Raw genomic sequence first — 23654 nt, 5'->3', positions numbered from 1 at the left:
TCTAAAACAAACTGGTCCCCACCTAGCCAATTAAACGAGCACACACACACACACACACACGCAGATTAAAATGCCATGCTGACATAATCCTCAGTGTGAATTCTTTGTATTTGGTGCTGTTACTACATGGGAAATAAGCCAAAGTAAGAAGTTAAAGTCCACTTTTAATAAATGTCTCCATTAGGGATTTTGGAAATCCCTTCAAAACAGTGGTTTTAAACACACATCTGGGATTTTCCACCACTGGTTATTTTAAAGACACCGATATCACCTGTGACCAGAATCAGTTTAATCAGTGTGTACTTTTTGAGAGCCATCTTCACAAATGACAGAAAGAATCCAAATGTAAAAAATATAAAACAATGTGAGGTAAACACAGAGTAACACAAATAATAATTTTAAAAGAACAAATGAAAAAATAAAAACAGCTCAGTGATGACTGTCTCTATTCCTGCAGTATAGATTTGAGGTCTGTTTCTGTTTCAATGCACAATAACTTTTATCACAGAACCAGTGTCACCTGCTTCAACTGAAGGAGACACGTGTAATTATAATTATATAATAAGTATAAAATACAATAAAGCACTTTATGGAATAATAATGCAAAACGTTCTTAAAGGAAACATCTACATTTCACTTAGTGACGAGTTATAAAACAAATATTTTATGGTCTCCTGTCCACAAATTAACCAAATGTAAGAATTTTGTTTAAAATACTGCGTTTAAACATAATCAATTTCATTGTCATTAATTGCAAGAGGAATTGAAAGTAATGTATCTACTTCTAATTTTCCATATATTTAGCTTTAAAGTAGCTAATACCTTAAAATATTAGCTACTGATAGCCACAATTGAAATATAATGCACAAAACCTAAAAAGGAAATTTTTAGGTAGTTGCCCAAATTCACATAGCAGGAGGTTCTTCAAAGATGAGTTAAAGACACACTTGTCTAAAGATGATTTTGTAGTTTTATGTTTATGTATGCAGGAAGTAATGTTCAATGCTCTAAAACAGGGGTCCCCAATCCCAGTCCACGAGGGCCAGTGTCCCTGCAGGTTTTAGATGTGTCCTTGATCCATCACAGCTGATTTAAATAGATAAATAACTGTCTTGAAGTTCTCCAGAGGCCTGGTAATGAACTAATCATGTGATTCAGGTGTGTTGACCCAGGGTGAGACCTAAAACCTGCAGGGACACCGGCCCTCGTTGACTGGGATTGGGGACCCCTGCTCTAAAATATGAAGAAATGCGTGACTCCAGAGACAGTGAGTTGGAACTGTTGAGCTTTATTAGTAGCGCTTAGTATGAGGAACAGAAATTACAGTGAAGACAGAAAATATTTAGTCCATTAACAGAACAGAGTAGATAAAACAAAGTGGAATAAAGATATCGGCAATGAGAGAGGGAGATTCACATGTTGTCAGTGTCCGTGTCACTTTTGGCCAAGTTGGGAGAGCTGTGAAAATGAAGACCACAACAGGTTTTTAAATAGACACAATGAAACGTCTATGGGCTTATTGGCTTATCCCCTCACTGGTGCTGTGTGGTTCCTCACCTGTTTGATGAACTGAGACGCATTGAAGAGCTCACTGCAGCCATAAACAATCTTCTTCCCCTGCTTAGACTGGAAATACAGAAAAATAAAATGAAGTTTCCTACTGAACCTATTATTGCAGGGAGAAAGTAACACTTCCACACAAATACGGTTGTTTTTACCAATCTACATGTATTTAACACCTTTGGTGTTAGCTGGTTGTTCGGTGGTAATGTTGCCTCACAACAATAGAGGTTTTTGGGTTCAAAGCACAGTAGGGCCCCTCTGTTTGGAATAGGCATATTCACCCTGTGCTTGCGTGGTTTTTCCGTGGGTCTCTCCTACCATCAAAATCACTAGGTTAATGCTGCCTATATCAGGAGGTAGAGGCAGCATTGAGATTGAGGTAACACTTCAATCTCAAAGCTTTCACTTACTGGTAAAAATAAAGCTCTGAACTTTGCAAATAACAAAAATGATATAAAGAGTCTGCAAGTCATTTTGTTATGTTAGTGTTAGTATGTGTTGTAAGTTTGGTCCAACAAACTTTGAATATTAGTATCCCAGTTACAACTTGCTCATGTTGGTCACTTTATTTCACACTGTAAACTGTAAAGCTGCTTCGTTGGTCATTTTAAACCACTTCAAAGTCCCTTTAAATCTCAATTGTAAATTTTAGACTGTTACTAACCCTTTTTTACTCCAAAGTGTATATTTACTCCCCTTACCTCAGTCTCAAAGTGTATATATGTTTATTCTCACTCTTCCTATATTTATTGTTGTTCTTTTGCACTGACTGGAACTGGAGCCTCGTCGTCTCGTCTCTCTATATACTGTACTGTATATAGCAGAAATGACAATAAAGTTTACTTTGACTTTGAATACATTTTCCCGACTTTTATTTTATATAATGTGACAGTGTTTTCACTGAAGGACTTAAATTGTTTTAGTGTCATTAAACTTTAAGAATTTTAGTTTGATATTTAACCCATCCCATATGAAACTACATTGTATTCATCTAAAGAGACATCAGACTAAAATATGGAAAAGAACTTTGAAATGTACTACCGTACCTTGGTGTAGTCCACCAGATTCTGGTACTCGATATAGTTTCCTCCACCCACTACAAAGACGATGGCCTGAAACAGCAGGAGGTAAAAAAATCAAGCTTATATCAGAGGATATGTTGAAGGTGATGGACAGAAAGACTGCAAATGATTAAATAAAGCTGCTGAAGTAATTTCACAGAATGAATTTCAAGTATAAACACTGCCAAAGACAAAAGTTTTATGAACTGAAAGGGGTAGACGCCTCTAATTGTATGCAGGAAATCAAGTTTTATTCCAATATTCAGGATTTATAATTATTTACTTCATTACTATACTTATGTATGCATTTAATTTCAGATATGTTTTTACTTGTTCAAGAAATCAATTTTGTGATATTGTATTTTATTTTTTCACATCTATAATTACTTAGGCTATTTTTCCCTGGTAGTAATAACAGTAATGTAATTACTAGTCCCACAGTTACTGTTTTATGATCTACCATGGACTTGCTCGCTTAACTGTTGTTTTACATGTTGTCTGCCGTGATTGTGTGGTGACGGGATTAATAAAAGTCCAAATCAAATTCAATCTCATAAAAATTCCAGATTTGAAACTCTGCAACTTCCATCACAGCTAAGAAACAGTTAACTGTGCGTTATGAGAGAATTATGTGCAGCAACAGAAATTCCTGTCTGTCTTGTGTTTCCTTTCAACTTTTGTTTATCCTGGAAATAACATGAACTGAATCTCATCAGTCAAACTTTGGTCCAGATACACAAATTCACCTCCTGAAACGGGTTCTTGTTCCTGGGGATGGAGCTGAAAGAGAAGGAAAGGATGATGAGACATCTTCGAGTGTATTTTACCCACCGAGTTCTGCCAAGCTACAGATGAGATTTTGTTTTCATACCTTTCACTGCCTCGCAGCATCTTTGGGTCAAAGTATCGATAATCATCTGTTTCCTTAAGGATCAGATAGAAAATCTTTTTAGTCAGACGTACTACACATGACACACTTGTACTCAACAGCCACAAAAATAAACCCTAAATAATGTAGATGGTAGAGGGATATGTAGATTGGTTTGGCTTTTCTGATATTATTAGATGAAGAAGAAAAAAACCTGCTGGTGTCAAAATGTAAAACAACAACAACAAACAAACAAAAACAGAGTTAACCAAATTGAAAGCACGACAAAGGCAAAAGATTTATTTCACAGGTTGACCTGGTTGTGTTGTCTCTCAGCTCCAAGGACTAAACACAGACAGAATGACACAGCACTGTGTCTTTTGGCTTACTGTCACATGACCTAGATGCAGGTGGGTACAGGTTTAGTTTGAAGTAGTATTTGTACTGGAGAAGGATCGTTTTTGTCAGTGATGCAAAAGCCCAAGAAGACCATGAAAAACAAAGACGAGTCAGATTTATCATCTTCATATTTTCCTCATTTTCCTCACAAAGCTCTGCAAATTGTACGTCTCCCACTCCATCCTAAATTAATTACAGGAAATCTCAGTTCATATGCAGACACTCAAAAATAGCACAACCTATTTATTAGCTCAAACTTGAAAAGTATTTCCTTAACTGCTTTGAGCCAGTGTCTATAATGGCACCAGTAGTTTTTGAGGTCAAAATTAAAACTTGTGCCAGAGGACCTCACAAACGCAGAAAAACAAAGTTAAACTGTGATTTTCTAAAAGTCGTTGGAGACTTTAAAGCATAGGAGAAGCCACACCAAATTACTATTAGAGCTGGCCTACTGGTATTATACAGCTAATATATATATTGTTTAGTATTAAGCTTTGCTTGTTCCATATTCAGTTTTCCAGCAAAACTTATTTGAGTCCATAAGAAAAGATTCATTCTTATATCTGGAGGAAGATTTTTTTTTCAATAAATATTAATGTTACCCCGCGACTTTGTTCCAGTTTTGAATTTTGGCCCACTGTGTATTTGAGTTTGACACCCCTGCTTTAAAGGCTTTCAGTTTGTCCACATCAAGAGAAAATCGTACAAAAACTTACACTGTGAACAGCAACATGGTTTTATTACGTGGCTTTATCTGATTAATGTTAGTATTAATATTAATATTTTATCTAACTAAAATTTTGCTATACGTTAACTAAAACATAACCTCGAAATGCAACAGTTTTACACTGAGGACAATCTGATAGAGGGAGAATGTGCTCCGTTTCTTTTATCTTCATCCCAGACTTCCATCCCCGCTCCACCCTTTCCCTTTTTATTCACAACAACAGGACCTTTGTTGGTAGTCTGTAACTCCAGACGCTGAGAAACCTGCAGGGGGTGTGTGTGTGTTCACTTGCAAGTCTGTCACTACAAGGACCGGTTTAAGCTTTGAGCAGAAACATTTGGGACTCAACTTCAAAAGGAATTTTTGACAGTTCAGAGTTTGTTTTAGGGTTCACGTTAGATTCAGGTTTTGCTTTGCATGCATATTTGTGCGCATGGTCAAAATGAATACATGGGCTGAGAGTCAGAAACTGCACTTTCAGTTCAATGTGATAAAGTGTGTTTGCTAGTTCACGTGGGTTCAAACGTGAGTAACAGAATCTGTACTTTCCTTCCTCTCACACATGGACCACAGCAGCTAATATGAAGCTAATGTAATTTGTGGCATGTGTGTTGGAGCTGTCAGTCACAGCTGAAGTGACACAAAAACATGTCTTTCTTCTGAGTTTCCTCTCACCAATTAAATTATGTTGAAGCCTACAGATATGCAGGTCTTACAGAGGAACCTTTCATATTTTCTTTAGCAGAGAAGTTCTACATGTAATATAGAGTACTCTGCAGATTTGTATTCACACTACACTGTACATGGTAAGCTGCTTTTATATCATGTGTCTTTCTGTCGGTCAACTTTACACTTTCGACCTCCACTGTAGAGATTTGTTAAAATGTTAAAAATAGTGTATATTAAAGCTCCATTTGAATAACTTTTCTTTCACATCAAGAGAAAATAACTTAAAATGATTCACGTAAAAATGTGGCTTTTTGGAAAACTTTTCCCAATCTGTACCGCAGAAGTGGACACCAGAGATACAGTGGGGCAAAAAAGTATTTAGTCAGCCACCGATTGTGCAAGTTCCCCCACTTAAAATGATGACAGAGGTCAGTAATTTGCACCAGAGGTACACTTCAACTGTGAGAGACAGAATGTGAAAAAAAAATCCATGAATTCACATGGTAGGATTTGTAAAGAATTTATTCGTAAATCAGGGTGGAAAATAAGTATTTGGTCAATAACAAAAATACAACTCAATACTTTGTAACATAACCTTTGTTGGCAATAACAGAGGTCAAACGTTTACTATAGGTCTTTACCAGGTTTGCACACACAGTAGCTGGTATTTTGGCCCATTCCTCCATGCAGATCTTCTCAAGAGCAGTGATGTTTTGGGGCTGTCGCCGAGCAACACGGACTTTCAACTCCCGCCACAGATTTTCTATGGGGTTGAGGTCTGGAGACTGGCTAGGCCACTCCAGGACTTTCAAATGCTTCTTACGGAGCCACTCCTTTGTTGCCCGGGCGGTGTGTTTTGGATCATTGTCATGTTGGAAGACCCAGCCTCGTTTCATCTTCAAAGTTCTCACTGATGGAAGGAGGTTTTGGCTCAAAATCTCACGATAATTGGCCCCATTCATTCTGTCCTTAACACGGATCAGTCGTCCTGTCCCCTTGGCAGAAAAACAGCCCCATAGCATGATGTTTCCACCCCCATGCTTCACAGTAGGTATGGTGTTCTTGGGATGCAACTCAGTATTCTTCTTCCTCCAAACACGACGAGTTGAGTTTATACCAAAAAGTTCTACTTTGGTTTCATCTGACCACATGACATTCTCCCAATCCTCTGCTGTATCATCCATGTGCTCTCTGGCAAACTTCAGACGGGCCTGGACATGCACTGGCTTCAGCAGCGGAACACGTCTGGCACTGCGGGATTTGATTCCCTGCCGTTGTAGTGTGTTACTGATGGTGACCTTTGTTACTTTGGTCCCAGCTCTCTGCAGGTCATTCACCAGGTCCCCCCGTGTGGTTCTGGGATCTTTGCTCACCGTTCTCATGATCATTTTGACCCCACGGGATGAGATCTTGCGTGGAGCCCCAGATCGAGGGAGATTATCAGTGGTCTTGTATGTCTTCCATTTTCTGATGATTGCTCCCACAGCTGATTTTTTCACACCAAGCTGCTTGCCTATTGTAGATTCACTCTTCCCAGTCTGGTGCAGGTCTACAATTCTTTTCCTGGTGTCCTTCGAAAGCTCTTCGTCTTGGCCATGGCGGAGTTTGGAGTCTGACTGGTTGAGGCTGTGGACAGGTGTCTTTTATACAGATGATGAGGTCAAACAGGTGCCATTCATACAGGTAACGAGTGGGGGACAGAAAAGCTTCTTACAGAAGACGTTACAGGTCTGTGAGAGCCAGGGATTTTCCTTGTTTGAGGTGACCAAATACTTATTTTCCACCCTGATTTACGAATAAATTCTTTACAAATCCTACCATGTGAATTCATGGATTTTTTTTTCACATTCTGTCTCTCACAGTTGAAGTGTACCTCTGGTGCAAATTACTGACCTCTGTCATCATTTTAAGTGGGAGAACTTGCACAATCGGTGGCTGACTAAATACTTTTTTGCCCCACTGTACATCAGTGGGACGAGAGTTCCCCCCCCCCCCCCCCCCCTTAATACTCGTATTAAGTGTTTCTATAAAAGAGCTTGGGCTTTTCCCGCTTTTCACAACACTTCCTATATTTTTAACTAATATAGGAAATATGTTTTTTAAATCATGAACAAAAACAAAACTCACAGGATGAGACTTCATCTCCATCAGGTTGTCCAGGATACGGGTAACCGGAAGGTTCTGGAAAAAAAAAAGAAACAACTTTTAACCTCCTAGGACCTGCCGTCCACATATGTGAACATCACATTTTGGGTTATTTAGACTAAAATATTCAATTTTGCTCTACATGGGCCTGATATCCACTTACGAGGACAATATACTGCTACTGTTCTATCAAAATTTTAAACGATTATCCTCATATGTGGCTCTGATTTTTCTTAAAAAAAAAATCTGCTAATTCTTTGTTTTTACATTAATTTGGGCCCCAATCAGCCCAAATATCAGAGAGAAATGAAAAATGCACGTCGTAGAAGAGTTCGGGTCTTAGGAGGTTAAACATAACAAACAATAATGAATCTCTTACAATAAATTCATTTACTTTTTATGATTTGATATTTCATAAGAATCATGAGTTTGTGTTTAGGTTGGACTTTTTTTTCTTTTTAGATATTTGGTAAGTAGCTATTTTGGAAAACTGGAGTTGCAAGTGAAGAAAAAAACAAAAAACAAGAATAACTTCAAATATCTTCCCTAACAGAGCATCAAAAGATGCATTCAAATCTACTCTCACTGTTAATACTGTTCTGGCAGCGAAGCAGAGCAGGTGACTTCAGCGGGTCCAATTTCAGTATGAAGAAAACAGACGCCACCTCCCTGTGTGTGTGTGTGTGTGTGTGTGTGTGTGTGTGTGTGTGTGTGTGTGTGTGTGTGTGTGTGTGATGATTATAAATGACTTTCTTGTCTGTGCCAGTTTTAGTCTGAAACACCCTGTCATCGTCATCGTGCTCATCCATATTCCTGTTGTCTAGGAATGAGAACGTCGTCACATTGTGTGCACTTGATTTAATATTCTGCCAGATGCAAGCAGACGGAGGATGGTGCTTTTGTGCAAAGGCTGTTAAATGCTATGTGCAGATGCAGTTCAAAATGATCTCATATATATAAATATATATATAAATATAAAAATGGGATAGCGGAATGCTGGAGAAGATGTGGATCAGAAGAGGCACATCATTATCATATCTTTTGGGACTGCCCTAACTTAAAAGATTACTGGCTGGGAATTCATAAAACTTTGTGTGAGGTTTTTAAGATAAAATTTGACATCAATTTTGTAAATTTGTACTTGGGCTTGGTTGCTGGCTCGGTCCGGGGAGGGGACACAAAACTCTTACAAGCGCTATTAGCGGCCAGCAAAACATCAATAACCAGAAAGTGGTTAAATCCAACTCCGCCAACACTTGAGGATTGGTTTAATGTGATTTTCAAAATATTCAAAATGGAAAAATTTACATTCTTTTAAATAATTTGAAAAGACGAATTCTACAAAATATGGAATAAACGGATTAGCTTTGTGTCCCCCATCCACCCTGAATTTAGGTAAGACCAGCCCTGAATTGGTGTATCTCCCATGTATCGTACAATGTCAGGTTGACCCTCAACTTCATAATATGTACCTAATGTAGTCTTTGTAAATAAGTTAAACATGCTGCATTATGTAACACACTGTCAAGCCAACAAGTTAATTTTATTTTTTTTGCTATCAGAATGTAAAACAAAAGGAGTAAGAAAAAGATTTTTTTTTTCTTTTTTCTGTCAATGCACTTTATTGTAACAAGTCCTTTTTTTTCTTCAATAAAAATATAATAAAAAAGAAAGAAAATGATCCCGTTTTCAGGTGAAAACATATGCCAAGGAAGTGTTACATGGACAAACATGAACAAAAATGTAAGAAAGGAAAAAAAACAGAAAAAGAAGGAAAAGTGCTGTTGATTACAGCCCTGTCCCTCCAACCTAGCACTTTATTAACTACAATTAAATAAAAAAAATCTTCTGATAATCTTCATATAAATGAGAAAAAATGTGATCTCTGTGACATTTGTGGCTATTTTTAAACTAAAATGATTCTTCTTTTTCTTCTTACAAACGAATGCCATTTCTGAAGTGCTAAAAGGTCCTCAAAAACTCTGACACGTGTCACATGTGTGAGCATGAGTGATGTAAAACAGCTTTCAAAGTTTCCATAAATACAGCACATTATAATAAATATGTGTAGCTCTGATGATGTAAATATGCAGCAGTTGTGTGGAAGGCTTTAAATGTAGTTTTATCACTTTAATTTGAAGGCTGTAAGGCATCTTTGGTCAGATAAGACTGGGCACTGTTCAGGTTGATGAACTGGACTTTAGACAAGTACTTAATTACTTTTCTTGTGTTGATTTTGGTAAAAGTAGTTCATTGTTTCAGCTGGTTTTCTGGAATTGAAATGGTAACAGAAGGAGTTTTACTCACATGCTGTTTGAGCACCAGGTTTTTCACACCCTCCATGACAAACTGGGAGCCAGTATTCATCACTCTGGAGAACAGTCTGTGGGGATGGGGTTGGGGGGGTTAGGAGAAATAGATGAAGAAAAGCCAGGACGGGAGGAGAGACAGGATGGAGGAAAGCAAGAGGCGGAGGGCAGGAGGACAGGGTTAGGCTGGTAGTCTAAGAAACTCTAAAGTAAAGGAGAGAGTGAGATGTCCCTGACTTTTTGATTCAAAAAGCCAGTTTACAAAAATAGAGTAATAAAAAACACTCAGTCCACGGAGAAATGACCACAGCCTACACTCAGGAAAACAAACTTTCAGGATTTGTGTTACACTGTGATATCACAATTACACAGCCAAGCACCTAATTAGTCCCACCTGGATCCACTCCTACTCTACCTCTACTATAGCAAAATCATAACTGCTGTCACACTATGGTACCAGTGTGCCTGCTATTACCATTAACCTTGGTTGTGTGCCTACAGACAGAGAACCACTTTCTTAGAGGGCTATGGCTACGAATATAGACGTATATACACAGAGTGAAAAGGTATGACCCACTATTTTATTGTCTCATTTTTCACTAGCGTATCTAACGGCAGAGGCAGGAAAGGAACAGCTCACTACATGAATGAAGCACACACAGCAGCCATTCCTTTGGAGCTTAAATTTGGACATATTAGACTTCAATAACACACGGAAATAGGGTGTAATATGTGTAGAGGAGTAATCATAGTAGGCTCCAGTTATATTTCACAGCCATTGAGAGGCAATTAAGACACATTAATATGTGATTATGTTGTTTCTAAACAGTTTCTAAAGCTGCTAAATCTCAGTGGAAAAAACTTACAAAATTAATACATAAAACTGGTCCAGCTGTTTAATTCACTGCTGATTACTCAATGAAAAGAATGTTTAAATTGTCATATAACATCATTTTAGACTTGTCATTTCACTTATTAGTTCATAATTCTAAAACTATGTTAAAAAGGTACAAATTAATAATATTATTTACTTACCCCATAGGTTTGACTCCACTGTTGCCATAATTGGCTGGTGTGGCAGCCATTTTGGTAAAGGCCCTTGAAAGCATGAGAAGAAACCACAAAGACTTAAGCATACTGACGAATTAGTCAATACTGTGTAAATTAAATGATTTTTAGATAAAGCCTTGATGGAAATTTTGAGTTCAGCATTTATTACAAAATCTGTTGACCATTGGAGGGTCAAAATATGTGGAGTAACAAATAAATAAAATCAAAGAACAGAGTGAAATGCAACACATAGTGCTATTAATTAGATTTTTATGCTCACTGATAACTGTAAGAATTTAAACAAATTGCTAATTGTCAGTTATTTTGGCACTGATGATGAGTCTTCATGTGAAAAATGAAAAAGGTTGGTTCATTACTGAAATGGTTTTTACATATTGCATATAACTGTGTTGGTGTCCACAGCTGATGATGTGATCTTAATGTGCTATGGAAATAGTTTGTAGCAAACATTGTATTTCTCTTCATTTTGAATTATTTGCTCAATTTTCCTTAAATGGCATCAAAATTTAAGTGAGACAGCAGTTAAATGATGCTGCTGGGAAAAAAACACAACTTACTTCCATTGTTTAATGTAGTTTAGAGGTGAAAGGTCACAGCCTGCATCCAACAAAGCCTTCTTATACTGCTCCAAATCCAACTGAAACACAAAAACAAAATCTCACAGTCATCTAATGTTAACACATAAAGATGACCAAGGCTAGAAAATAGGTGGAAAATAACAACAACAATAATAATAGAAAATAATAATAAAATAATAAAAGGTTAAATAATGGGGAAAAAAATCAATCGCACAAACCTTCCTCAGCATAAGAGATGTTTCCTAATAGTGCCACCAACATGTAATCAAGATGTTCTTACATCACTGAATAAAGAGTGACTGTACTCCACTTTACTTTATTTTGCACCAGAAACCAATACTTTTCACTTTAAGTGACCAAGAGGTCATTATCGTAAGCCTTCTTCTAGAACTGTATGAACACGTTTCTTTGACTTATGAGTGTGAATGTATAAAAAACTTTAACTGAAATAAATATTTTTCTTAGGACTTCTCAAAACGTCCACCACTTGTTTCATTCATTAAATACAAAAGGTGTTTTCTTAGGTTATCCAACAGTCCAATCCATTCAAGATCAAATTGCAATGTATGTGGCCCATGAACTAAAATGAGTTTGCCAGCCAAGGAATATCATAATAGGAATGATTGAATTTTGTGCACCAATTTAATTTTGGATAAGCTGGTGCCATTCACAATAGAGCAGAGGAGGTTAATGGAAGAGGAGTGCTCTGTGATGTGTTTTTGTCTGAAAAAAGTCTTCGTTATTGTCAGTTATCACTGATGTACATGTGGGATTTATTTAGCCTGCACTCTGATTGAAACAAAAATAAATGAAACATCACTTAAGCCACCCCATGTCAAATATTTCATTATGCATTAATCATAACACAGAATTTAGCTGTTCAGAGTCCTGCCAAGTAAAGTAAGACATTAGTGTATATACTTGGTAATATAGTTCAGTTCACTTCAGTGTGAAAGAATATGATGCAGAGTGGATCGTCCACACATAGCTTACTCTGATGAGCAGCTCGTGGAAGCCACCCAGGCATTATTAAAGTGCCAAACTATGTTAGAGGGCGCACAAAAGTGTGCCTGATTGTGTTTGTAGCTATCTGATATTTATCTAATCCACACTAACGAAAATCCAGCAGCAGTCACAGAAACCTTAAAGCAAATAGAAGAGAGTAAGGAAAAGGGTGAGAGCGAGGTCTGTGAGATATAAAACAGGAGGTAGAGGAAAGAGAGCAAGAGACAAAAAGACATGGACAGAAGGCCAAGAGTTGGTCACAGAGGGAGAGGGATGACCGGAGATGACAGGAAGGAAGAGGGGAAAGAGTGAAAGAGGGGGTGGAGGAGAGGGGGCTGAGAGGGTACTCCCGATGGGGAACATCTCTCAGCTGGATGAAAGATGAAAGCAAGAGTGAGGCTCACATTTTGGCAGAGGGGCGAGCAGTCACACCATCTCACAGCAGAGGAAATGGAGGATGACACTCTGAGAATCACAGAGCTCAAAGTGGAGATCTTAAACAACCATCAAACAGTCTTCTTTCTGTTGTTCACATTTGGGAAACTTTTCGCCGAAAAAGACGATTCAACAGACAACTCCAGACATGATCTCCTTCACAAACCTGACCAATCACTCCTTGAAATGGGAATGTCTTAGAATTATACTATACTGCATTATCCACAACATACTGGTACATATCATCTCAACAATAAGAATTATGCTGGTCCAAACTACTAAAAATGCCAAAAATAACACAGTTTGAGAGACAATATACAGTATTTTTAGACTAAAAAGTTTGAATCCCAATAAACTATACCATAGCTCAGCATGGCGTGCAGTGTGTCCTTAAGAAATACAAGTGCCAGGCCTAAAAAACTATCTAGAGCAGACGAACAGTATCTGAAAGTCATGTCTTTAAGAACTGAGACCTGAAGGTCACATTTAGCGTCATCAACAGCCTCATTAATTGCCACCCTTTCATCAGATGGAATGGTCAGTTGGAAATGTTTACATATTGCCCAACGTTACTACACAAATGACAAAAAAAGACTGCCTGAGCGAATTCTGACTGTGTAAAGAATAAAGGTTTCTTCCCAAATATCGACTTTCAAGCAAAATACAAAGAAATGAAGGGTTGCTCAAGAGTTTTGCTTTATACTCTTCATAGCTGAATCAATGGGCTACTTTCAGTCATTGAGCAAAGGTACTGTTTATAAGGCTGGGGATACCTGCATTCAGCTGAGGGTGAAAAAGTCACTTGGATGAGTTCTCCCACTGAAAACGCTACGTCCAGATGAACAGAATCAACCTTTTGTGATTTACTCACCTGGATGATTAAGCATGCATCAAGAAAGCCAAATCAGTAATGTGACCTCCCCCAGTGTACTTTAAATTTATCAGGCATTGCGGAAAATGGGATGCTTTTATAAAACAACATCCAAGGGTTGTAAGAAAAAGAAAAAAAACTTTTCTGTCATCTGGAAATGGTTGTGACAGACAAGATGTGAATCAAAGATCCATTCTTCAAGAATCCAGTGGAGGGAAAATAGGTGTGGATGAGAACAGACAGTGAAGAGAAAAAAAACCCCATAACTGAACTTACTCTTGATACCACTTGAGGCTGGCTCTCCAAATATTCCTATCTTAAAATTGATTTTTGGCTAGGCTTAAAGTTAGGGGCAATGGGACGCTTCAATTGACAGGTAGCTCTCGGTGTCTTCTAATCTAACCAAGTCAGTTTTTTTTCTGAGAGAAACTTTGGTTCAGCCATTTGACAGTGGCTCATAATGGAATGATAAATACGGTACAGCCAAAAAGATGTTTCTCATACAGCACATCCAAAATGTGGCTATCGATCAATATCCTTTGGTTCTGAGAACACAAGAGCGCAACCTACTTCAAGCCATCTGCACAAACCATTTCTATTATTTGCCAAACCACAGCTGGTGTTGCAAGTCTCCTCTGTGCCATTTTTTTGAGTGATGATCTAGAGCACTGTCATCTAAGATAACAAATTTAATTCTGTTTGGTTCAGAAGTCTGAAACAAGATGCTGAGACTTGGCCGGGTTAGCTTCCACTTCAAAACATGGAAGAGACAGTGAGATCACTATGGAAGGAGTTTTATTTAATCAGTGAACTTATAATAGAGTGTTTAACTAAGAGAATAAATCTAGTTAATCTCTTGTTCAATCATAATTGTGATCCTATAAAATAATGGCTACCATTTTTAACCCTTTAAGACCTACCATAGAACCAAGTCTGCCAGAGCTTATATTATATTTTTACATGCTGTGGAGCCATTTTTGGGAGCATTTCAAGTTGCTATACATCAATACAACCATTATAGCCCAAATTTTAATAATATGTATGCATTAAGTGCATAGTAATTACATAAATTGCAAAAAAGTGCAATAAACTACAAAAAAATTGAAAATCGTTTTTGTTTTTTTAACATATATTTCTAGTTAGAGAAATTTAAGAGGCTTATCCCTCAAAACTGTAAATACAAAAAAGTTGCACAAAATAGTTTCCCACCACAGGAAATTTATTTTAAGTGTCTTCATAGTTTTATTTTTGAAATACACCAATTTTTATATATTGTAGGAAAAATGAAAATAAATATTATAGTGCAAATTTGCAAAAAAGCAGCACATGCATTAAAATAAACTATTTCCAGCAGTGCAATATGGCTTCTAAGCATCCCAGAAACGACACAGAAAGTCATAAAGTCAAAGATAACTTTTAAAAACACCAGTATAGGCTCATGAGGCCCTGATGGTAAAAAACTACATTTCCGCGAAAATGACGTCACTTCCGGTTTCGGGCAGGTCATGGCGGACATGCGAAAGTTCGCTCTGACGTCTATTCCAATGTAGTAAGTGTTACAAACAGCTGATCGGATCGGCAAAGCGTGTTTCTGGAATATTATGTCTTTGTTGCTGCAAGCGCTTTTTATGCAGTTTTTGCAAAGCTATATGTGGAAGGAAACTGTGACCTAGGGCAAGCTGATGGCATAAGATGTAAGTACAACTCCTCCGGTTTCATATGCAAAAAAAATTATTGCGCTAGCTTACGTGGTTGCAGAGCTACAGGGATTTAAAAATACTTATGCAAAACAGAGCGTGCCCGCTCCGACCGGTTTAAAAGGGTTAAAAGTGCCTTTTTGCATAATAAGTAGTCTTATAATTTTTTCAGTATTTGCTAGCTTTGAATAGAATACAATAGAATAGAATAGAATAGAATAGAATAGCCATAATGTGTACAACCCATAATAGAATATTATTTTGGCTTGTACACTGGCAAAAAGTCAAGACAGTTGACTCGCTTCTTTGCGAAACAGTTACCCATTACAGAACATTCATTGGATGTTTTGCAGTGGCACTACCACACCACATTTCCTTATGAACAAACATGAAAATTTTGTTATGATCTCACGTGTTAAAACTACTTTGTAATGTCATGTTATTTGTATATGCTGCATTCTATTAACACATCTCTCTCAGAGAAAGGTATTAAGAGCTGAAGTCAAATAGTGGAAACCATCACAGAGAAATAAGCTACTATACCGGCTTTTGATATTCTTGTCTTTCTTTGTCCGAAGTGCAAATTTCACAGCCTCATCAACATTGTATTCCCAAAAGGGCAAAAATGTAAACATCTAGGCAAATTTTAAGGAGCCAAAAAAGATTCTTATTTCCATCTCGATTTTATTTAGGGGTTCTCCTACAGTATCAGTAAAGTACAGTTGGTATCGTTCACCATTTATCTCATAGTAATGGTAAATGGACTGGTTCTTATATAGCGCTTTTCTACTCTGTCCGAGCACTCAAAGCGCTTTATACAGCTAATTCATTCACCCAATCACACCCATTCACACAAGCACTTCTAAGCTTAAGTGCTAAGTATCTAACATTCATACACATTCACACTCCGATGGATGCATCAGAGAGAAACATGGGGTTAGTATCTTGCCCAAGGATATTTGGCATGCAGACTGGAGCAGCCTGGGATTGAACCACCGACCTTCTGGTTAGTGGCTGATCCGCTCTGCCACTTGAGCTACAGCCACCCCAAGTGGCTGGAAGTGGCACTTCTTGCTGTTTATTACGTGTTTATGAGAAGGTATTTTTAAAATTCCCAATTTCCTTTGCAGAAACATGCGTTTACAATTAAGGGTGCCACTCTGTTCTGAGACCTCCCTGCTTTTCCAAGTGCATATGGACAGCCAGATGTAGTGAGAGTAGCAAAAACAATATCTCTGCCTCTGGCAAGTACAGATCAGATGGTGACAAATCAAGAAACAGCATTCAAGACAAATCTGGAATGTCTAGCAATTAGAGGGAAACCAAAACAATTTAAAAGAAGGATCATGTATGAGATTTGGATGTATAGCAAAGTATAAGCTGATTTGTGCTAGCACTGAATTCAGCTTATTTGCTGGAATTTTGACTAATCTTGACTTTAATTTTATGTAAAAGCTAGTAGATAGTTTAGAATAGCCCATTATTGTTATTGCACATGTACAGGGTGGGCCATTTATATGGATACACCGTAATAAAATGGGAATGGTTGGTGATATTAAAGTCCTGTCTGTGGCACGTTAGTATATGTGAGGGGGCAAACTCCTCAAGATGGGTGGTGACCATGGTGGCCATTTAGAAGTCGGCCATCTTGGATACAACTTTTGTTTTTTTCAATAGGAAGAGGGCCATGTGACACATGAAACTTATTGGTAATGTCACAAGAAAAACAATGGTGTGCTTGGTTTCAACATAACTTTATTCTATCACCAACCATTCCCATTTTATTACGGTGTATCCATATAAATGGCCCACCCTGTACAACAAAATTTTAGGTGCTCTACACTAAATATGCCTGAAAAAACAAACAAACAAACAAACAAACAGGAAGAATAACAAAATAAGAGAGAGGCACACAATAGAAAAGGATCTGTAACAATGGTATGAAGGCTCCAAAAGCCAACTGTAAATCTAGTAAGAAACAGAATTTCTTCACTGAAAACTGTGTTGAAGACTGAAAATGTTTCTCAAATTAACTCAAACAATTTTTGATTTCCTTGCTCAGTTTATTTCTGCATATTTTGGACTTTTAGCATTAAATACTCTTTTTGAGTTTACTCCAGCCTTTTGTGTCTCTGCAGCAACAACAATACAGCACATTATGTCTGGTAAATATTCTGCTCACTACCTGCTTACTGTTGGTAACAATGGTATAAATTACAAGCTAGATATAAACATATTTCTATATATGCTCAATTAATGTGTGTTCATGTTTGAAATATGCTGAAATAGAAAACGTATGTGGTTAAATTAATTACTTTTACATATCTTTAGTCCATTCTTAATATGGGTATTAGACTTTCTCAAAGTACATATTAAAAAATAAGTTAAAGCAAAAATATTTATTTATCCAAAAATGTATTTTGAAAGCGCCTTCCCATCTGTGCTTTTAAAACTTCTTCTGAGATGTGAGTCTAATATCTCAAGTCAAGCTTAAATGTGGAATAAAGATCAACTACTGCATAATTTCTCTTTTTGCTATTTTAGAAACTTAAAAACACGCACGCACGCACGCACACACACAAATCTGACCAACCAAGCCTGAACTTTGACTGTGATGATGACAATGTTAGAAGTTTGTCTGGGGAAAAAGAAAGCTGTCTCCATTTTGCTGCTGTGGTTTAATTCTCCTGTGTCCTCAGATAACTCATCTCTCTTGATATCCCCGTTTTGTTCCTTGAACACTGTACCACAAGATGACCACACAAAATTCCACATTCTCCACCATCACAGTTTTCCTCTATGTCTGCCTTTATTTTGACAGAAGGGAATCAGAATGGGGGAAAAAAACAAAACAAAACAAATTCTAACATTGCCCTCTCACTAATGAATCATTTTCGCACCCAACAACAAAAACAAAGATAGCCTATGGAGCATAAGCATCAGAAAATAATATATTACAACAAAAAGATTGTTCTGGGACATGACCAAAGTTCACCTGAACTGATCATCCAAAAGATGGTAAATAGTAAATGGACTGATTTTTTAGCGCCTTCTACTCTTCTGGAGCACTCAAAGCACACATGCCACATTCACCCATTCAAACGAGCACTTTCTTCTATGTTTTTTCAACTGCTTTCTACCTAACATTCACACACATTCGTACTCCGATGGATGCATCGGAAAGCAACTTGGGGTTCGTATCTTGCCTTAGGATATTTGACATGCACACTGGGGGAGCCAGGGATTGAAGCACCAACCTTTCAATCAGTAGATGACCTGCTCCACCTCCTGAGCTACAGCCACCCCTAAGCATTGCTCTTTTCAAGCTTAAGTGTGTTAGTTTATTAAATAAGGTTTTAGGAACAATCCTCATAAAGTTAAAGTCCAGTAACAGAGAGCTGACAAATTCCAGCACAAACTAACACTTTTTACATATTCAAAAGTGAAAAATAAACTACAAATTTACACTACCAATCAAAAGTTTGGACACACCTTATCATTTAATGTTTTTTGTTTATTTTTACTACTCTTGTACTACTACTACAAGAGTCACCTCTGCTGCTGAGGATAAATTCATCTGAATGCCACACGGAGTTCCAGTAGCAGACACATCTCTACATCAACTGTTCAGAGAAGACTGCGCAAATCAGGTCCTTATGGTCAAACAGCTGCTAAGGAACCACTACTAAAGAAAAGCAATAAGCAAAGAGAGTAGTTTGGGCCAAGAAACACAAGAAACACAAGGAATGGACATTAGACCAGTGTAAATCTGTGCTTTGGTCGGATGAGTCCAAATTTGAGATGGTCGGTTCCACCCGATGTGTCTTTGTGCAATGCAGAAAAGGTGAACGGATGGTCTCTACATGCATGGGTCCCACCCTGAAGCATGGGGGGAAGCATGGGGGAGGTGGTGTGATGGTGTGGTGGTGCTTAGCTGCTGACACTGTTGGGGATTTATTCAAAATTGAAGGCACACTGAACCAGCATGGCTACCACAGCATCCTGCAGCATCATGCCATCCCAACCGGTTTGTGTTTAGTTGGAACATCATTTATTTTTCAACAGGACAAAGACGGCAAACACACCGCCAGGCTTTGTAAGGGCTATTTGACCAAGAAGGAGAGTGATGAGTGCTGCAACAGTTGGCCTGGCCTCCACAGTCACCTGACCTAAACCCAATGGAGAGTAAGACGCTCACCATCTCTGGAAAATCCTTCAAGACTTTTGGAAAACCATTTCAGGTGACTACCTCATGAAGCTCATCGAGAGAATGCCAAGAGTGTGCAAAGCAAAGGGTGGCTATTTTGAAGAATCTAAAATATAAAACCTGTTTTGTTTACTACATAATTCTGCATGTGTTCGTTCATATTTTTGATGCCTTCTGTGAGAATCTACACTGTAACAGTAAAGGAAAATGAAATGGGAAGGTGTGTCCAAACTTTTGACTGATAGCGTATAAATTGTGTCAATAAATATATTTAAATAAATCTTCTTTATAAATCTTTTTATTATTATTATTATTATTATCATTATCATCATCATCATCTATGATCTTAACGAAATCTTAAATAAAGGCAATCATACCATACTGTCGCCAAAGTGTATCCAGTGTTTTCTTTGTTTTGTTTTAGGCTCTTTACCTTACAATATAAAGTGCCTGCAGGCAACTGTTGTTGTGATTTGGCTCTATATAAATAAAACTGATTTGAATGATCCTGATCTAGTCAAGCATTAAGCATTTGCATCTGAACTGAATTCTCTTCTACAGCTGCATCAGGAAAGTTAAGGTTAACGCTTCTGTAAAGTGACCACTTTTTCACACCAAACAGATGGATGAATAGCCAACCCTGAGTATGTTCTTCTGTTGCTGTAGGCTCATCCCTGCCGAGATGTTTATGTTCCTGTTGCCAACTCGGTTATCTTAATAAACCACTACAAGAATAATTGAGATGTTTTGCAGGAAAGATTTGGAGACTAATACTTCATGTTGATTATGACTTTGGTACCTTCAAAATGGTCTGTTGACATTTACCAGAATAGAAGTTTGGATTTCTGTTCTAGTTATAGCTTGGATGGTTTTTGGTGAATAAAAAATAGACCAGAGTAGGGCTGGAGAGAAAAACGTTTTACACATTGGAAAATATTTAGACTCTGGAAACCAGAGGCCGTTTTTTTTCTCATTGACACTATTAGTTAGACTTGGTGTGCTGGCAAAAAACAAAACCACATTTGCCAATTCACTGAATGTTCCTACAATAAATATGGAAGGAGCTTTTCTAAATCATTTTTCACCTTTAAGATGTTCAAAATACGTATGAGAAAAGTTGGTGTTTGATGACACTTGAATTTCTAGCTCACAACATTTAAGCTGCTTTCAAACATGAACTGCAGCTGTTTTCTAGTTATTGCCTGACTGGAGGTTCATGTCAGAGCACAAATGTCAGATAAAGTTGTTTCAGACAAACAGTTTTTAAACTTCTAACCCCTGAGCACAAAGTCCTTGGGAGGCCTACTAACATACTTGTGAGAATAAAGGAGGTGGTTACGTGGCGAGTGAGTCGCTGTTGTGCACTGCCTCCTGAATAAACGATCCTCACTTAAACCACTCAAACGATTTCCAGAAATGAGAATACATCTGTCTGTTCCCACTCTGTATCAATCAAGTTCTTGTAATTCTCTCCGTGTTCAGTCTTGTAATGGCAATTGAAATTGTAATCCTTACAGAAGTCTGCTCTCCACAGTTTATGCATGTGGCTTTACCTCTTCCTTCAGTAAATAAATATTTGGGCGTCTATGTATGTTAATGACTCTATATTCATCTTTCAGTCCTACCAAATTCATATCATCTAATTGACGTTATAACACATTTATAACAAAGCTGCTTCACTTGCACACATGTACGTATGCAAATAAAACAAAAAGAAATACCAGTCACCTTTAAAATGAAAGAACACACTAAAATGGGACAAGCTGCATGACGTTACATCTGAATCCTAATTTTCCGCTAACCTCATTCAGGCTATGGCAAATAGGCCAGACGTGGCCCACAGGCCACACAACACTCAGGTCTAATCTACTTTAAATAACTTGGTTTTCTGACCTTTACAGCAACACGTTTTACACTACCCCTCCCCACACACCCCCTTTCCCAAAATTTTAATACTACTAAAGTGTTTACCCTGACATTTTATGAATTACTGTCGGTGGGTGTGTTACCTCTGAAGGAGCCTGCTGTGCAGTGATGTAGTAGATGAGGAAAAGTCTCATTTTGTCTTCTGGAGTGCCAGCTGACAAACACACACGTTTACACACAGCTTATTCAGTTTATTCTGTCTCTGTAATACATGCTTGCTGAATATAAACAAATACAATTAAAACAACATTTAAAATAACCCTGCAGTTACAGATTTTGCACTTATCCCAGTATGGTATATGATAATTAAGTACCTGGATGCGAGTGTGTTTATGTGTGTGTGTTTGTGTGTGTACCATCTGGGTCACTGATGATGTCCAAAAGGGATTTGTCTAAAGTTGACTTGCTCATCAGTTTCTCTTCAAATTCAAAGTAAACATCCAATTTCCGACTCTGAGGACACAAAGAGCATAAAATCAGTACAACAAACGCAATATTCACACTCTGTGTTGTACTTTCAGTGCACTGGTACTGCTGTAAACCATCCAGTAAACACTTCATATGCACTAATCTTTATACATATTAATGCACTGTTTTGTAATGGTAACATGTTTCCAATGCTAGCAGGCCTAGCCTGTAAAGTGAAGTAACTGTAATTTGAGGAGAAACTTCAGTGATACTGCGTCCACCTAACAAGCAACCCGTATTACAAAGGGTGGATGACTTTTAGCAAAGGTATGATGTCACTGTACTTTATGTTTGACTTTTAATGGAGAATAGGTTATGTTCAAGATAACAAGGAACACAAATACTCCACCTTCTGACTATTCACCATTCCTATATGATCCAGCAGAGGTTCTCAAATTTCTAGAGCCCTTTGTTTTTAAATATTATCTAAAAGAACATATTTCCTTGCTTCATTATATTCTTGCTAGTAACTAACTTGCTAGTGATTGGTTAGCTCCAGTAATTGACCCAGCCACGTCTGCAATCTGTCATCTGGTGACAACAGTGCTCCCATTTGTTTAAACAAGCCGAGCAATCAGTTTTTCAACTCAACTGAACTGTCAACCTTCAAGTCCAATGTAATATTAGAGTTTTATAAACTCATTTTATAGTACGTAGCCTTTGGGTGTGTGGCACTTAAATTGAATCTCAGTTTCTGGAAACTACCTTGATGTGGTCAAGCACTGCTGTGGCAACATTGGTGTGCAGATCAATCAGTCTTTTCTTTTCCAACAGCTCTGGCAGAGAGCTGCAGAAGGTACAAAAAATGTCAAAAACAAGACAAATAAAACTCAGTCTGCATTTTATTACCTATCACATGGTCAAAACTCTTATTGTACCCAAGTCTGTAAAGAATTTGCAACTACAAGGCTGTTTTAGACAGTGTATCACACTCACACACTCACACACACAGATCAAAACCAAAACTTAAATCAGATGTTCCCTGCCTCAGTACTCATCTGTCCTCTTAAGTTTATGGAAATAATTTCTTTGTTGTTGAGAAACAGACTGACGCAAAACCAAAGACAGTGAAAGGGGTTAAATAAACTAACTTTTGAACCATTTAACCATAATTTCACCTCATTCACTGAGTGCATGACTCAGGGACAACCTGCACTGTGGTGTAACCTTTTCTTCCACTCAGAACTATAAAACACTGGGACACCATAAACCCAAAGAACCATTGTAAATACACATATTTTGTTTCATTTTTATGATGAGGAACGTCATTCATGTAAGATTTATATTTGAAAGGGCTGATTTTAAAATGACCTATGCTTGTTTTGATGCAGTTCAGAGGGAGAGTCGTTTTGCGTACATTGTGTATATATTTAAATTACCCTGTGTTGTTCATTACCTGACAGCAGAGGTTAGCTTCGCTGTGTTGTCTGAAAGCATGCTGATGGCTCCTTCATCTTCCCCCTCTAAGCCCTGCAGTCAGAACAGACATCACAAGAAGTAGCATGGAAAATCATGCTGTAGTGTTTACAACCGCCTTAAATAGGACTGCATAATCTGCCATATAGTCTTCATGTAAGGTATTGTGATTATAACCTTGATTGCCGTGCAATATCATCTTAAATTTCTTGAAGTAGAACAGCAGATGGTTAGACATG

At 37.7% G+C, this 23654-nt stretch overlaps 1 protein-coding gene and 1 long non-coding RNA gene across 3 annotated transcripts in view; both read right to left on the bottom strand.

Moving 5' to 3' along the window:
- Positions 1-1268: 1268 nt before the first annotated feature.
- Positions 1269-23654, bottom strand: part of scfd1 (sec1 family domain containing 1) — a 36102-nt gene continuing 13716 nt past the window's right edge. For both annotated transcript variants that reach the window (XM_085143509.1, XM_085143510.1), the window contains 13 exons: positions 23396-23469; positions 22705-22786; positions 21888-21984; positions 21615-21685; positions 11370-11449; positions 10777-10839; positions 9740-9815; positions 7415-7468; positions 3496-3548; positions 3371-3404; positions 2610-2675; positions 1558-1626; positions 1269-1458 (listed from right to left, as the gene is read on the bottom strand). In XM_085143509.1, coding sequence (XP_084999635.1) covers positions 1435-1458; positions 1558-1626; positions 2610-2675; positions 3371-3404; positions 3496-3548; positions 7415-7468; positions 9740-9815; positions 10777-10839; positions 11370-11449; positions 21615-21685; positions 21888-21984; positions 22705-22786; positions 23396-23469 — 843 coding nt within the window. In that variant the 3' untranslated portion in view covers positions 1269-1434. The remainder of the gene's footprint in view (positions 1459-1557; positions 1627-2609; positions 2676-3370; positions 3405-3495; positions 3549-7414; positions 7469-9739; positions 9816-10776; positions 10840-11369; positions 11450-21614; positions 21686-21887; positions 21985-22704; positions 22787-23395; positions 23470-23654) is intronic.
- On the bottom strand, positions 16259-21608 carry LOC146496731 (uncharacterized). Its single transcript, XR_014871204.1, has 2 exons — positions 17584-21608; positions 16259-17151 (listed from the first exon to the last, which is right to left on the bottom strand). It is a non-coding gene; the product is annotated as an uncharacterized LOC146496731 (long non-coding RNA).

Source organism: Neolamprologus multifasciatus, chromosome 19 (assembly GCF_963576455.1).
Source record: "Neolamprologus multifasciatus chromosome 19, fNeoMul1.2, whole genome shotgun sequence".
NCBI classification, from domain to species: Eukaryota; Metazoa; Chordata; class Actinopteri; order Cichliformes; family Cichlidae; genus Neolamprologus; species Neolamprologus multifasciatus.
This window is presented reverse-complemented; position numbering and strand designations above follow the sequence as displayed.